General features: G+C 37.0%; 2 protein-coding genes across 4 annotated transcripts in view; both read right to left on the bottom strand.

The window, feature by feature from the left end:
* The window catches only part of MSRB2 (methionine sulfoxide reductase B2), a 456,570-nt gene that overhangs the window by 140,969 nt on the left and 300,510 nt on the right, over positions 1–15,091 (bottom strand). The gene's annotated exons all lie outside the window — the stretch shown is intronic.
* Positions 1–15,091, bottom strand: part of ARMC3 (armadillo repeat containing 3) — a 114,305-nt gene that overhangs the window by 50,398 nt on the left and 48,816 nt on the right. For all 3 annotated transcript variants that reach the window (XM_050804051.1, XM_050804053.1, XM_050804052.1), the window contains exons 9-10: positions 5,886–6,038; positions 5,677–5,782 (exon numbers count right to left, since the gene is read on the bottom strand). In XM_050804051.1, coding sequence (XP_050660008.1) covers positions 5,677–5,782; positions 5,886–6,038 — 259 coding nt within the window. The remainder of the gene's footprint in view (positions 1–5,676; positions 5,783–5,885; positions 6,039–15,091) is intronic.

Below are 15,091 nucleotides of genomic sequence, written 5' to 3'. Positions count from 1 at the left end.
TTAGAACCTTCTTGGGTCACTGCTGTCATGGAAAGTCAAAAGGGGTACAAAAATTAAAAAATAAAAAGCAAAGAAATGGAAAGAAAAGGGTCTCTAAGATTTAGGGAAATAACTCAGTTCTTCGTGGGGATAGCATGGAATAATTATGAAGAATCAAGGTTAATGTGATCTATATGTAAGCAAGGGACTTATGATCATGCATTTACTGTAACAAAACATCAGTTCTCACTTTTCTATAGGTATTAAAATAATTGTAGTTATTACTGTTTATATTTTTATTTTGTTAATTGCATTTTATTTCCTAAGATAATTGCGTCTTTTGAAAACTAGCCAACATTTATACTAATCTTTATTAGTTCTGAACATTTATTCTAATTTTTTCATGGTTTACCAGTGGCCAAATTTAGTTAGCATTGCCAAAGGGAAGTGAAAAACACTGAACCCTTTTTCTTCTTGGAATAACTTAAACTCTAATTCTGATCAGATCCAACAGATGGCAGTGATGTTATAAATTAATAGTTTAAAACATTCTTTTAATATGTAGGGTCTGCTCCTCGGAGAATAATTCTCTCAGTACTTGCATAAATAATCTGGAACTTTGATATGATTAATTAGATAGAAGCATACAGGATAAATATAACATGAAATTTAGCTGAAAATAATATTTCCTATGTCAAAAATAAACAGTTTTCTCATTTCCAAAAGGCATTACAAATTGATAACTGTCAAAGAGATTAGCAGTATACCAAGAAAGGCTATGTGTCCAAACCAACTAAATGGGTTACATTTTTCTATAAAATTCACTATTGCTTCTCGGTTTCCATTTTTATCTGTTCCTTTCTACGGGCATTGTTTTAGCCTTCTCACCTTTTATTTATTCACTTAAAAATAGTTTTACTTTGCTGTCTCCTTTCACTGCTAATAAGTGAATCTGGCTGTTCTTGTCTCCTTTTACTATGCCTTTATAAAAGGCATAGTTATTTTTATTCTTATTCATTGCCTTTTCATATTTTTACCCACTTTAAGTAATCTTTATTCTGTAGATAATAAAGAATTAGAAGTATCAATAGAAGGCTCTTACAGGGAAGCCTCCACTGTTGCTTCTGTTTTCCAAGTTCCAAGCCTATTTTCCTTCAAATACTTACTACGGGATGGACACTGTTCTAGATGCTTGGGATGCATCAGTGAATTAAATAGATGAAGGCTGCTCCCTTCATGGATGCTAGTGGTTGGTGTGTGTGTGTGGGGGTGGGGGCGGACGGTGCAGGGAGATGGGTGGTACAGAAAATAAATGATGATAAGTGTACTAGGTGAGTTACCTGCTATGTTAGAAAATGATAAGAGTATGTGAAAAGGGCAGCAGGGAAGGAGTGTTGAGAATATGCATGTGTGGGGTGCTATCTTAAGCCGTGTGGTAATGCTAAGTCGCTTCACCAAGGTGACATTGTAACAGAGATGTAAACGGGGTGAGGGAGGGAACCACAGGCTGCCTGGGAAGAGATTTTCCAGGCAAGAGGGTGTCACTACAAAGACCTAAGGCAAAACACTCCTGGAAGCGGAATTGACTTCCAGGATATATTTTATGTCTGTTTTACTCTACAACATTAGCCCATTTGTAAGTAAAAGGATTCCTTTTGTTAATAACTTTTAAACTACCATCTCACATATCCATAACTCAAATAGCTGGAAATTTCACATAACCACAACATGAGAATTATCTGTCGGGGTGGGGAATGGCCTCTGAGAAGCAAAAACGATGTACTTACAGAGGAGGCATCAGGCCCTCCTGTATGGCTTTTATGTAAAATTTGATAAAGCTGGTATCCAGGCTTTTCATAGACAGAAAGGATTTGAAAGGAACTCTGGCAGGGAGGAAGTTAGAGCTCTGCCAGTCAGATCCACTGATAGCAGCGAAAATGAAAAACTGACAGCTCTCAGAAGCTTGATAAGGAATCAGCAAAATGCATCAAAGGTCAAAGGAGCTGTCCCCCCGAATTTATACCCAGTGAGTGGGACAAGCAGACCCCCTTCCCCGAGGGGCCGTGAGAATGCCGCCAAGGGTCACATGGCAGCCACTTAGTCAAAATGGCAACCATAACTTTCCCCACCAAAGTTCAATAACAGCGTAATTAGTTCAAAAGGCTGAGAGGGAGCTCAGTGCAGAGGCTCAAACCTGTAATCCCAGCAGTTTGGGACGCCAAGGTAGGAGGATTGCTTGAGCTCAGGAGTTTGAGAGACCAGCATGGGCAACATGGTAAGACCCCATCTCTAAAAAAAAAAAAAAAAAAAAAAGAAAAGAAAAGAAAAATTAACTGGGTGAGATGGTGCATGCCTGTAATCTCAGCTACTTGCAAGGCTGAGGCAGGAGGATCGCTAGAGCCTAGGAGATTTAGGCTGCAGTGAGCTACGATTGCACCATTGCACTTCAGCCTGAGCAACAGAGTGAGATCCTATCTGGAAAAAAAAAAAAAAAAAAAAAAAAAGAAGGTTGAGAGGGAAGGATTTTAGAAGATTTAAATTCAAACTTATCACAAATTTTTAAAAGTTTTTTGGATTAAAATAGTAAATTTTTTAAAACCCACTAAACTTGAGTATCTAGGAAACCTCATTCATAAAGAATATCAAATAGGTAAGATCTTTTGGCATGAATTAAGGTGATGATCAGATTACTTTAATAAAGTTGAAAATCTTCTACATAGGGCTATGAATGGTCTGATTATTTATTTATGATTGCTACTAATATTGCTCATCATCATACTATCTTATTACATTTGAGTGTATTGTTATGAGAAAGCAAGATGTGTGAAAATCTGAAATCAAATACATTAGACTATAAATTAATTTACATAAAGATTATAAAATTCAATTTTTGGATTATAAAAAGATTTTAATAAAAAAAGGCATTTGTTATTTTTACAAAAAGGGTTGCCACAAAGTACATTTCTCCTTCCCTGGGTTGATTATTTAATTTAGAAAATTTTGATCTACCCACAATTTTCCAAGCAAAAATCTATTACATAAAGGAAATTGCACCAACATTATATGTTACCATGACAACACCAGCGATTACTCAATGCATGAAATGAGCCTCCAATTCCAGAAGATGCCCTGAGTCTAAGAATTAGAGTTTAAAAATTCATTTTAGGCACATTAAGATATGCGTGTAGGAGAAGGGCTGTAGGAGAAGGGTTACATTTTAACATACACAAAATTGGTATTTGCAATGCTTACGTGCATTTTTAAAAATTAGGATAGCAATGATCAAATATTCAAAGAGCTACCAAGTGCACCTGGAGGAAGTTAACTCTGGGTTCTTGCCTCCTATACTACTTATGTGTGACGGAAAAATAATTAGAAAATCTTGATTCCAACCACCCCAGCAGCAAAGCCACGATGCTTCCTGCGGAGATGATTGAATGGACAGCTACTAAAAGTGATGCCAGAAATACTCACCAATGCTGAGTTTAAGCTAACAATTTTTAAAAGACGATCTGAGTAGAAAATTATTTTATTAAAAATAGCCAATCACATTTGTTGTCACTTCCGTTATATTTGGCATTACTAATTAAACTCAAGGAGGCTTCTAGAAGGACTATGTGGCTTATTCGTGTTCATTCCTTTTGATTGACTCTAGAATCTTTTGCAACTTCAGTCTTCAGCATTTGGCATAAATCTGTCAAATTTGATTCCACATCCTCTTCAAAAGTATTCATCTTCAATATTTTTTTTAGCTCAGAAAATCCCAAGTAAAAATTATGCAGACCTCAAGGAACATTCAGAAAGCCACTTTCATTCATGTCCCATTTCCCTTACAAAACACAAAATTAAAAAAAAAAAAACAGAATGGACAGTATATAATAGGTTAAAGAAATAACTGCAATTAAAAATTTACAAAGAATAAAGTTAAATTATGTAAATAAAGTTGACAGTACTAGAGAAGTCAGGCATCATTTAGTCCTGACTGACCTTTCTATGGTAACAAAATGGAACTATGAGTTAGATGACAAAAATCTGTAAAACAGATAATTAAACTGAGAGAGCAAATCTGAAGGCAGCCCCTTTTAGAACTACTTCTATGATTTTATGTAAAATAAAACAAAAAATATAAGCCAGGCAAACTCACATCAAATCAAGACACCTATATGCTCTGGAGGCCTGTTAAAGTATTCTAGATCGTATACAAATCTAAATGGACTGGAGAGAGAAATAGTTTAGTGTCTCTGATAAGATTTTTTTGCACCACGCAACCATACTGGAAAAATCACTGAATATGCTATTTTCAAATTGCTACTTACAAGGACTCAATATTCCAGAAGTGTATGTGCTTTCATAGAGATAATGATGACCCTTAATTTAGGAAATTACTATGTCAAAGATTGTAGCTATTAAAGGAACACAGTTTTGTTTTGACACTTATGCATTTCTGTGATGTTTTTATCAGGCCGTTAGATTTGCAGTCATTCCTTTAGGATCTTATAAAATATTTGTGTGGGAGAACAGAAAGGGAAAGAAAGGCTAAGAACTATTAAGTATGTGATGGAGGCCGAGGGAGATTTATTTCAAGTTAGAAAAGGATAATTTTAGCCACGATATCACAAAGCAATAATAAATGAAAGCTAACTAACATACCAAATGAGTTGGAGGGAAGGCAAATAATTATTTTATTTATGGAAGTTGTCTTCAAGAAATTCTTACTGTTTTATAAGGTGGTCTTTATCTCCTATAGAGGAAAGAACAGACTTTGGAGTCTGGCAGACCTGCATTGATTTCCAGCTCAGCTATTTTGATAAAAATGCATACCCAGGAAAATTAAGTAAGCTTGAAAAGTCTCAGTTTCCTCAACTGCTGGCAGATTATTCTGATAATTTTAAAAATGAGTATAAATTACATACCAGAGTGCTTGGGATACAGAAGGCATTCCTATTCCTTAACTTTTCTTCACAGTATTTGCTCATAATATGCTTTGGTTTGTTTATTTGTTCGTTTGTTTGTTTGTTTGAAGTGGAGCCTCGCTCTGTGGCCCAGGCTGGAGTGCAATGGCACGATCTCGGCTCACTGCCACCTCCACGTCCCGAGTTCAAGCGATTCTCCTGCCTCAGCCTCCTCAATAGCTGGGATTACAGGCGCCTGCCACCATGCCCAGCTAATTTTTTGTATTTTTAGTATAGACAGGGCTTCACCATGTTGGCCAGGCTAGTCTTGAACTCCCGACCTCAAATGATCCACCCGGCTCAGTCTCCCAAAGTGCTGAGATTATAGGTGTGAGCCACTGACCTTTTAAATGTTTCTATATTATCTAATGTTTATACCCTTTTAAGATGGATCTTTAAGCATTTTTCCAGATTTATCAAATGCTCATCCGATCTTGTCTTTAACATTTCCAGCATTATTCAGTCTTATTTGTAGAAGCTTCTGCAAGAGTCCTCCTGGTCCCTGAAATCAAATGGCCTGCACATTTTCCCAACAAACTCAGAAACAGTTAAGATTTTGTAATATTTGTGGAAAACAGGCCCATCTGATGATTCTATTTTCATAAGGGATTCTGAAGAATAACCCCAAGATAGATCATCTGAAGCAATTCACAGACTATCGTGAAAGTCAATAATTTAGCATGAGAACATCTTGAACTGTGAATTGTTCCACAAGTCAGTGTTGGGTGAGGATCTCTGAACTTACTTTGCATTAGCAGGGTTGCAAGTGGTTAGGTTTGCCAGGGCTAGAGCTGCCGCTTCCCGTACCTCTTCATTGTCACTTTTTAGCAACTGAATTAACTGTGGAATCCCTACAGAAAGAGAAAGGTAAAAAATGTGACTTTTAAAATGCCCATGTGCACTAGAATATGGTAACCTAAAAATGCTCAAAAGAGTTGTTTCCAGTTGGCTTACCCTGATTATTGAAAAAATCTTTGCTGCCTGAATTCTCACACATTGCTGAAATAGCTTGGGAAGCAGCAATTTTAGTTCCATCGTTTTCCGAACCCAAAAGGGCTACAAGGCACTTTTCAACCTCTTGTTCGTGAAAAAGTTTTCTATTTTCAGCTTTCATACACCAAAGAGAAAAAAAAAATCAGAATTTTAATGCAAAAACTGTGAAGTATTATTACTTTTCCATCCAAAGTCTAATAGGAATTCAAACCATTTGCTAGTTTTAGTACCAGAGTCTAAACTAGACAAAATCTACAACGACTTAACTTTAGAATACACTAATTATGCAAAATGAATCACGGATTTTTTTCCTATTCCCTTGTATGAGATCAATATTAGGGCCAAGGAAATTCTATACTAGGAAAAAGGCAAGTTTTGGGATTTAGAAAGCACTGATTTAACACCCGTCATGTACCTGACCTGGTACTCAGTGTTCACACAGGCTATTTGTTCACTAAGGACAAAATCCAGTTTATTTGATGGTTCTTTTAAATGTAAAACCCAATATTGGAAGAATGCCTAAGATGTGCAAACTGGTGAGCTGGATGCTTACAACCTTCAGGAGAAGAGCAGAGGAGAGAAGAAAGTAAAAATGAGTTGTAAAGTATGATCCAAGTCTTAAGAAATTTATAGTCTTATATCAAAATACAACCATCATTTTTTTCTCAAACGACAATACATACTTAAGTAGCAAACATTAAAATAATTATTTAATTTCCAGCACTTTGGGAGGCCGAGGCAGGCGGATCACGAGGTCAGGAGATTGAGACCACCCTGGCTAACACGGTGAACACCGTCTCTACTAAAAAATACAAAAACGTAGCCAGTCGTGGTGGTGGGCGCCTGTAGTCCCAGCTACTCAGGAGGCTGAGGCAGGAGAATGGCGTGAACCCGCAAGGCAGAGCTTGCAGTGAGCCGAGATCGCACCACTACACTCCAGCCTGGATGACAGAGCAAGACTCTGTCTCAAAAAATAATAATTATTATTATTATATTTAATTAAAGTTATGTCTAAGTACATACCATTATATTCATCCCATTTAAAACACTAAGTTTGAAACCAAAGTATTTTTAATGCTCTTTTGTTCCCTAAATATTGTTTTCTCTTGGCTTCGTTTGATTTTTTAATAAATAACAATCTTATTACTATACTAATTTAAATACTGCATTAAGCTAAATGAGAACATTAAAATAATTTTTTGTTTTGTGTTCTATTAGTTCTAATTTTTTAATGTTCTAGCTGATTCTAAAGAAGTTCCTCTTTATTAAAGTATGTTCTAGAAAAAATATATTAAATCAAACTGTTTTGATGAAATAAAGAGGTACAAGAGACTAGTATAAAAAGAAACAACCTACAAATAATTCCTTGCTAAATAATTTGTTTCCTTCAAAAAATTGTCATTGACTTGATTATTTATGAGTACCCTTTGTAAAGTTTATAAAATTAACCTTTATAAATTCTATTTTTGTGATTAAAATGGAAGAATGTGTGATATGCACTCAAGATATATAAAAGAATATTCTATTAGAATAAGAATCTTTGCAAAAAATGCGGATAATAATTTAGATTACAATATTTACATGTAGAACTGGTTCATTACTTACAGGTATGTTAATTAACTTGGTTTTTTTTCAGAAATATTTTCAGAAATTAACATCAGTTAGGTTTCCATTGTAAAGTTATGATTTATCCCTTCTTTCAATGATGACTCAAAAAAACCATCCTTTTTCACAGAAGCAGTATCACATTTAGATGGCAGCATATTTGCAAATACTTTTGGCCTTTGTTCACCTGATACACAAATATATATTAAGCAATCTGGCAATAACTGGAATAGGCTAACTTCTTAACGCTCCTGCTCATTCACTTTAAACCAATCATGAACCATATCCTGTAGTCCTATCATTTTAATCTCTTGGTTCCTTCCTTTCATTTACCATTAGAATTCAGGCAGGCCATAACTATTTTTCATAAAAAAGTTTCAGTTAATACTTAACTCTAAAGTATGTGGCTCCGAAAATGTTTTAAATATACACAGTTCTTACCAATTTTCTCTGAATAAGTAATATCCAAAACTTTTCCAGAGTCTCTGACCTAAAATGCTTAGATTTCTCATTAAGATTTCCCCGATGGCTCTAAACCAAATTTTCTAAATAAAACCGTCTCAGCATGGATTCTATCAGGAAAATTGGCCAAAATGATTAATTTGAAAAAACGAACTTCGGAGTATGTAGTTGTTGCATTCAGAAAACAGTATATTTACAATTATTGAAAAGATTTTAAAAAATAATCTAAATAGATACTGAGGGCAATTAGTTTCTCAGCCTTGCTGGGAGTGTTCTCAAAATGCAGCTGTGTTCACTAAACCTTAAAAATGCTGACTGCAGCGTGGCTATAATAGATTTAAAAGATGAATTAACATATTAACTAAATACTTTCCTTGAATTGCTACACCAAGAAGTATTTGTGTTTTAATTGCACAGATCATAAAGATGGCAAGATATTTATGCTACTAGTAGCATAATGTTCTTTAAAAATAATGTTTGTTCAGTATCCCTTAAATAAAACGCATAACGTTTTCTTACTGGAAACAAATCCCTATGTAATGATGCTTTCCTTCATCCATTCTCAGAAGTTGCTATTGTGCCACTTTTGCTCCTGCTGAGATGTTAATGCCAGTTCATAAACCTCATGGCAACACGGTAATTAACACCTTCCTCCTACTGGTACCAGGTCAAAGGCATATTGATTTGGGCTTTCCACAGTTGAGATGCATGTTAAAACTTTACTCAACAAACGAAACTTAAATAAAGTGTGTTTACGGGTTTGGATATTTCAATTGTGTTTCTGACATACAATGACAATGCATGACCTTGTCTAAAAAAATATTCTTATGATGATGGAAAGTAAAAATAAGTATATAAATTGCTATTGATAGTTACATTGTTTTAATAACAGAATACGGAGCAATTTTGTCAAAATCTACGTATAAATGGAGTTTTCTAACTGTGGGAAATTTTTTAAACTTCTTCATGATTATATGCTTTCAATACAAGAATATTAGGAGATAGCTTTCTTATTCATTGTTAAGTTTTTAAGAGTTTGCCACTGTGACTAATTTAAAATAAGATATGTCTAGTTAAGCTGGCTGGGTCTAGCAGATAGAGGTCAAGGCAGGCAAGAGTTGATATGCAAAGTAGACAAATGATAAGGTTTGGCTGTGTCCCCAAACAAATCTCATCTTCAATTGTAGTTCTTATAATCCCCACATATTGTGGGAGGGACCAGGTGGAGATAATTGAATCACGTGGGGCAGTTTCCTCCATCCTGTTCTGATGGTGAGTTAGTTCTCACGAGATCTGATGGTTTTATAAGGGGCTTCCCCGCCACTTTGCTGGGCATTCAGTCTCTCTCCTGCCGTCCTGCAAAGAGGTGCTTACTGCCATGATTGTCAGTTTCCTGAGGCCTCCCCAGCCCACAGAACTGTGAGTCAATTAAGCCTTTTTCCTTTATAAATTACCCAGTCTCAACTATTTCTTCATAGCAGTGTAAGAACAGACTAATACAACAAGAAATACAGGTAACACCTGAGAAGATGGCAGAATCTAGAATCCAGGCAGGAGGAAGAGGTGGATATGGTAGATCTGGCTAGATAATAAGAGTTAAGAAGTAAATAAGTCAACCAAAATACAGAATAATTAGGCAGTGAAAAAGATTTAACCTATCTTCCAGCACTGGCCTCAAAGATACTAGTTCTGCCCTAATATTGTGTTCTGGTCAGAAGTAGGCAGTACTGCCCAAAAATGTCATGGCTAAGGCAGATCAGAGTCCTTGGGGGAAATTCTGCTTCTGGAATGGACAGATTTTCTCAAAACCCTGCACTTCCAATCAGAAGAGCGTTCACTTGTAATAATTTATTGGGATATGTGAACAGAGAGAAAGTTTGAATCTTCGTGGAATCATCTATCTTTCTAGAGGTTCCAAGAATCAAGCTTTCAGACCAGATATCTCCTAGGCTATAAGAAAATTAAACCACTTCCGCATTCACTGAATTTGAAGACCCACCTGGCATACTTTTTCAGTTTTTGTAGAGTTGCCAATGATGAAAACAATTTAAGAAGGAGGCTATGTGAGAAGGGATGGAGGAAGATTACCAGTTAAATAAGTTGAATTATAAAATGGAAGTTTTCATAGTAATAGAGGAAACCTGCAAGACCACAGTGAAGGAGCCCGACTGTAATACAGATGGGCAGTTGGTTGAATGATGTTAAGGTAGAGCTGGGAAATGGAGGTTCTGCTCAGCAATGGAAGTTAACTTTTGTGCTGTGCTTGCGTAGTATTCCAATGAGGGTCAGGTTACTTTAGTTCACGCACAGGTTGTTGCTTTAATCTACCGTGGTGGGAACAGGTGAAGGTCTGGTGTGAGAAAACTGGTAGCAGATGTAGAGCAGAGTGGGCTATACTAGGTTAAAGCAAGAGGAAGCAGGTTTTTTAATTTCTTAAGGACATAAAGAGAAACAAGTTATTTTATTGACACCTTGAAAATTAACAGAATTAGAAAATTCGAGATTTCCTCTAAATCTAGCCATTTGAAGAACATGGATACCAATAGGTCAAAACAGCATTTCCCAAACCAGAATCCAGACAAAAGGCCCAAACCAGAGCAAATGAGTACAAAATTATGGTCTAACAAAGTTATACAATCCAGAGCACAAGGGAGAGTATCTGAGGAAGAACAAATTGATAACCAATGGCCATGTGCTTGTGTAAAACAGAAGAATCTCTAATGCCAAGTGGGGCTGTCTGGATTTGATCCTGCTTATTCTAGCTCAAGCATTATTAACCTGGGGTCCATGGATTCAGAAGACAGGTGGGCTTCAGGCAGTCCATGAACTCCCTGCAATTATATGCAGAATGTAGTGTATTTCTACATTTTCGGAAGGTTACTCTTTGTTCAGATTCTCAAACTTAACACTCCCCAAAGTGGAGTGTGGGCAGTATAGTTGGATGTGCTTGGAAGCTGTCAGAAGTACAAGCAGGAATTCAGAAGACAGGTCAGAATTAGAAACAGATTTGGGATTCATAAGCAAATAAGGAGGCAGCTGAAACATTAGTCATAAGTGAGAGTGCTCAGGGAGATTTTCAAGAGAACAAGACAGAAAACAGAAGGCAAGTTTAGTATTGAACTAAGCTGAGGAAACTGGTAAAGGTGAAGGTTGGTCTGGTAATTTGGAAAACAGAGAGGGGGGTGGTTTGGAAACCAAGGGATAAAGGAGTTTACAGGAAGAGGGGGCAATCAACAGTGTGGATTCCCACCCAGAGGTCAAGTTAAAAAGGACTGAAAATGCCTCTGCAGGATTTAGGAGTTGAGAGGTCAATGTCAAATTCTACAAGGACTATTTTGGCAGAATGGTGGAAACAGAAGTCAGGTGCAGCAGGTGAAATGATGGAGATGAGCTGAGGAGATGGGGCTATTGAAAATGGACTGATATGTCAAAGAGGTTGATAAGAAAAGGAGAAAAGGAGGACCCTGGGGCAAGGGCGAGAGAGGAAGAAACACATTTCCATAAGTCACCCAGGCCGCAGACAATGAAGGGCCCCTTAGAAAGCTGTGAACTTCTATCACCTTCTTCTTATATAAACCAGTGGGATCAGGAGAAGATAGAACTCTGGCGTTGCAATACTGCATTATGGAAAAGTCTCCTCGTCATCCAAAATTGGGCTAAAGGAGTCCATTGCCCTCTCAATGGATGGGAAGACAGGCAAAGGGCACCCTGTAGGCTTCATCTATTCATTAAAACCAGGCCAAGGCAGAGTCCTCTGCATTCCATGACGAGCCTTAAAAACCAAAATTATGAAACACTGCATAGAAAGGAGAACAGAGATGGTCTAAAAATAAGTATTCATGGGTAAAAAAGATTAAGTGAAACAAAAACAAGAATCCAAAGTATAATGGAAAAAACTAGCTTCCTGAATTAAGGGAAAAAACCGTGACTCCGGAGATCAAAAGTCTTGCCTGGGTAGTAGAGTGGAGAGGGGGACTTAGACATATTTTGGCAAAAATTTCAAACTCGGGATAAAAAATTCTACCTTAATATAGAAAAAAAAATCATAAATGCAAAACTAATGGAAATCAGGCTTGAACACAACAAAAGCAAGCTTCACTGATATGTTTTTTGTTTTTCTGAGATGGAGTTGCACTGTTGTTGCCCAGGCTGGAGTGCGATGGTGTGACCTCGGCTCACTGCAACCTCTGCCTCCCGGGTTCAAGCGATTCTCCTGCCTCAGCCTCCCAAGTAGCTGGGATTATGGGCACGCACCACTATGCCCGGCTAATTTTTTTGTATTTTTAGTAGAGATGGGTTTCGTCATGTTGGGGCCAGGCTGGTCTCAAACTCCTGACCTCAGGTGATCCACCTGCCTCGGCCTCCAAAAGTGCCGGGATTACAGGTATGAGCCACCATGCCCAGCATCACTTCTATAGATATTTAAGCAGAAATATTATGATGCAGCAATTCCAAACCCAGTTAAATTGTCATGTATGTTTGAAGGCAACAAACCTATTCACAGGTAAGGTAAAGTCTCAAAGCATATCACTATTGGATATATCTTAAAAAAAATAAACTGTGTATAAAAAAATTTTAACTGAAAAATCTACTCTGGTTAATTTGAGAAATGAATCAAATAAAATCATAAGGACAGGTAAGCTTTATTATGAGAAATTGACAGCACACACTGAAACAGATTCAATATGTATATAACTCTAAATGACAAATGTGGTTAAAATGGAATGTAATGACAAAGTGAGTCTTAAAAAAGAGAGACTTTGGCCAGGTGTGGTGGCTCATGCCTGTAATCCCAGCACTTTGGGAGGCCGGGTGGATTAGTTGAGGTCAGGGGTTCAAGACCAGCCTGTCCAACATGGTGAAACACTGTCTCTACTAAAAATACAAAAATTAGATAAGCATGATGGCACGCACCTATAATCCCAGCTACTTGGGAGGCTGGGGCAAGAGAATCACTTGAACCCAGGAGGTGGAGGTTGCAGTGACTCCAGAGATCACTCCACTGCACTCCAGTCTGGGCAACAGAGTGAGATTCAGTCTCAAAAAAAAAAAAAAAAAAAAAAAAAAAAAAAAAAAAAAAAAAAAAAAGCTTATTAGAGAGGGGAATCTATAACCTCTTACTGATCTTAGAAACATCAGAAAGGGAAAGAATTGTGGAAGCAAAATTGCTAAATATCTAAAATAACTATAGTAACTTTATCTTTAAAATAACTATTTATGAAAGTTTTTAAAATCTATACAAAGAAATGAACAGCATAGAAAAATAAGCAGAAAGCATAAAACATAAAACATGATGTCAGAAATAAGGGCAAATATAGTAGCTATAAAAATCTATTTCTTTGCCTTGCCTTTTGGACCTAGTGGTAGTGAAGGTTTCCCAATATTGCTAATCTCTGGGGACCTCATCATCTCTTGCTTATTCCCTTAACCGTAATTATACTTGTGAAAGTAGTTCCTTTGTTTGTCTTTTTTAAAACCATCAGGAGTGTCTAGAATTTTTTTTCTGCCAAGACCACGTTTGATAATACATGGTAATCTTAATATCAAATTAGGATCAAAAGCTAAAGAGCAATAAAAGTGAGATTAAAAAATCAGTAGTGGATATAAAACATAAAGCAAAGTTATTTAATATAAAATTACAAGACAAAGACCGATCACAATGGCTCACACCTGTAATCCCAGCACTTTGGGAGGCCGAGGTGGGCGGATCATGAGGTCAGGAGATCGAGACCGTCCTGGCTAACATGGTGAAACCCCGTCTCTACTAAAAATACAAAATATTAGCCGGGCTTGGTGGCAGGTGCCTGTAGTCCCAGCTACTAGGGAGGCTGAAGCAGCAGAATGGCGAGAACCCAGGAGGCAGAGCTTGCAGTGAGCCAAGATCACCACACCGCACTCCAGCCTGGGCGACAAGAGAAAATTACAAGAGAAAATAAAAATAATATAGTGGGAAACTTCCAACATACTACTCTTCATCTGTGATAGATCATGTAGCTAAAAAAAGAATAAGGATAAAACTGTACAATATAATTTATAAAATTGAACTAAAAGATAATCAAACTCTGCTTTCTACAGGAAATATATCCTTTTGTCTACTCAGAAAATATTTATTCATTGCATCCATTGTTTATCCTTATCTTCTGGAACAACACTTTGCATATAGCATGCATATGATAAATGTTTATTTAAATAGTAAGCAGAGTATGCCTTTCCAAGATTTAATAGAACACTTGTACAAATTGATCCTATACCAGGCCTCAAAGAAAATGCAATACTAGTCCAAAGCAAAGTTTGCATTTTTAACTATAAATGAAAAATGTTAGGATGTATTGTTATTATTATTATTACTATTATTAAGGGTCTTGCTCAGTTACCCAGGCTGGAGTGCAGTAGCATGATCACATCTCACTGCAGCCTCAAACCCCTGGGCTCAAGTGATCTTCCTTCCTCAGCCTCCCAAGTAGCTGGGACTACAGGTGCACAACACCATGCATGGCTCATTTTTTAAGAATTTTGTGTAGAGATGGGGGGTCTTGCTCTGTTGCCTAGGCTGGTCTTGAACTCCTGGTGTCAAGTGATCTTCTCACCTCAAACTCCCAAAGTGCTAGGATTACAGGTGTGAGCCACCATGCCCAGCTCCAAAATGCTACAAACTAAAATGAGGGACTTTGAGCTCTGGGTCCTGACTGAGAAAGATGATCTGGGGGCTCCCTGCAGGTCCTTCCCTCAAAGCATTGGCCCAATATGCTAATGTGGTTAAGAGACTAAAATACTTGCTGCATAAGACTGAAATGGAAAATAATGATAAATTAACCTATCTATAGTAATATAAAATGATGGTGCATACTTATAGCTTTCATAATACTTATCAACACATTTCAAGGAGGGTATAATAAACAAGAGGAAGTCCAGAAGAGGTAAGAGAATGATCCCAGGATGGCCTGAGGACGTGTGTGGAGAGAGATTAAACAAGATCTGAATTCTTCGGTCGGAAAGAGTGATGTTTGAAGGGAACATAATACAATCACAGATGACATACATGAAGTAAATACAGTTAGTCATTAGATTCTAACATAAAGACTGAGGAGACACAACTTGAA

The sequence above is a fragment of the Macaca thibetana genome, chromosome 9 (assembly GCF_024542745.1).
Source record: "Macaca thibetana thibetana isolate TM-01 chromosome 9, ASM2454274v1, whole genome shotgun sequence".
Classification (NCBI taxonomy): Eukaryota; Metazoa; Chordata; class Mammalia; order Primates; family Cercopithecidae; genus Macaca; species Macaca thibetana.
Note: the sequence above shows the minus strand (reverse complement) of the source record. Positions and strands in the feature narration are given on the sequence as shown.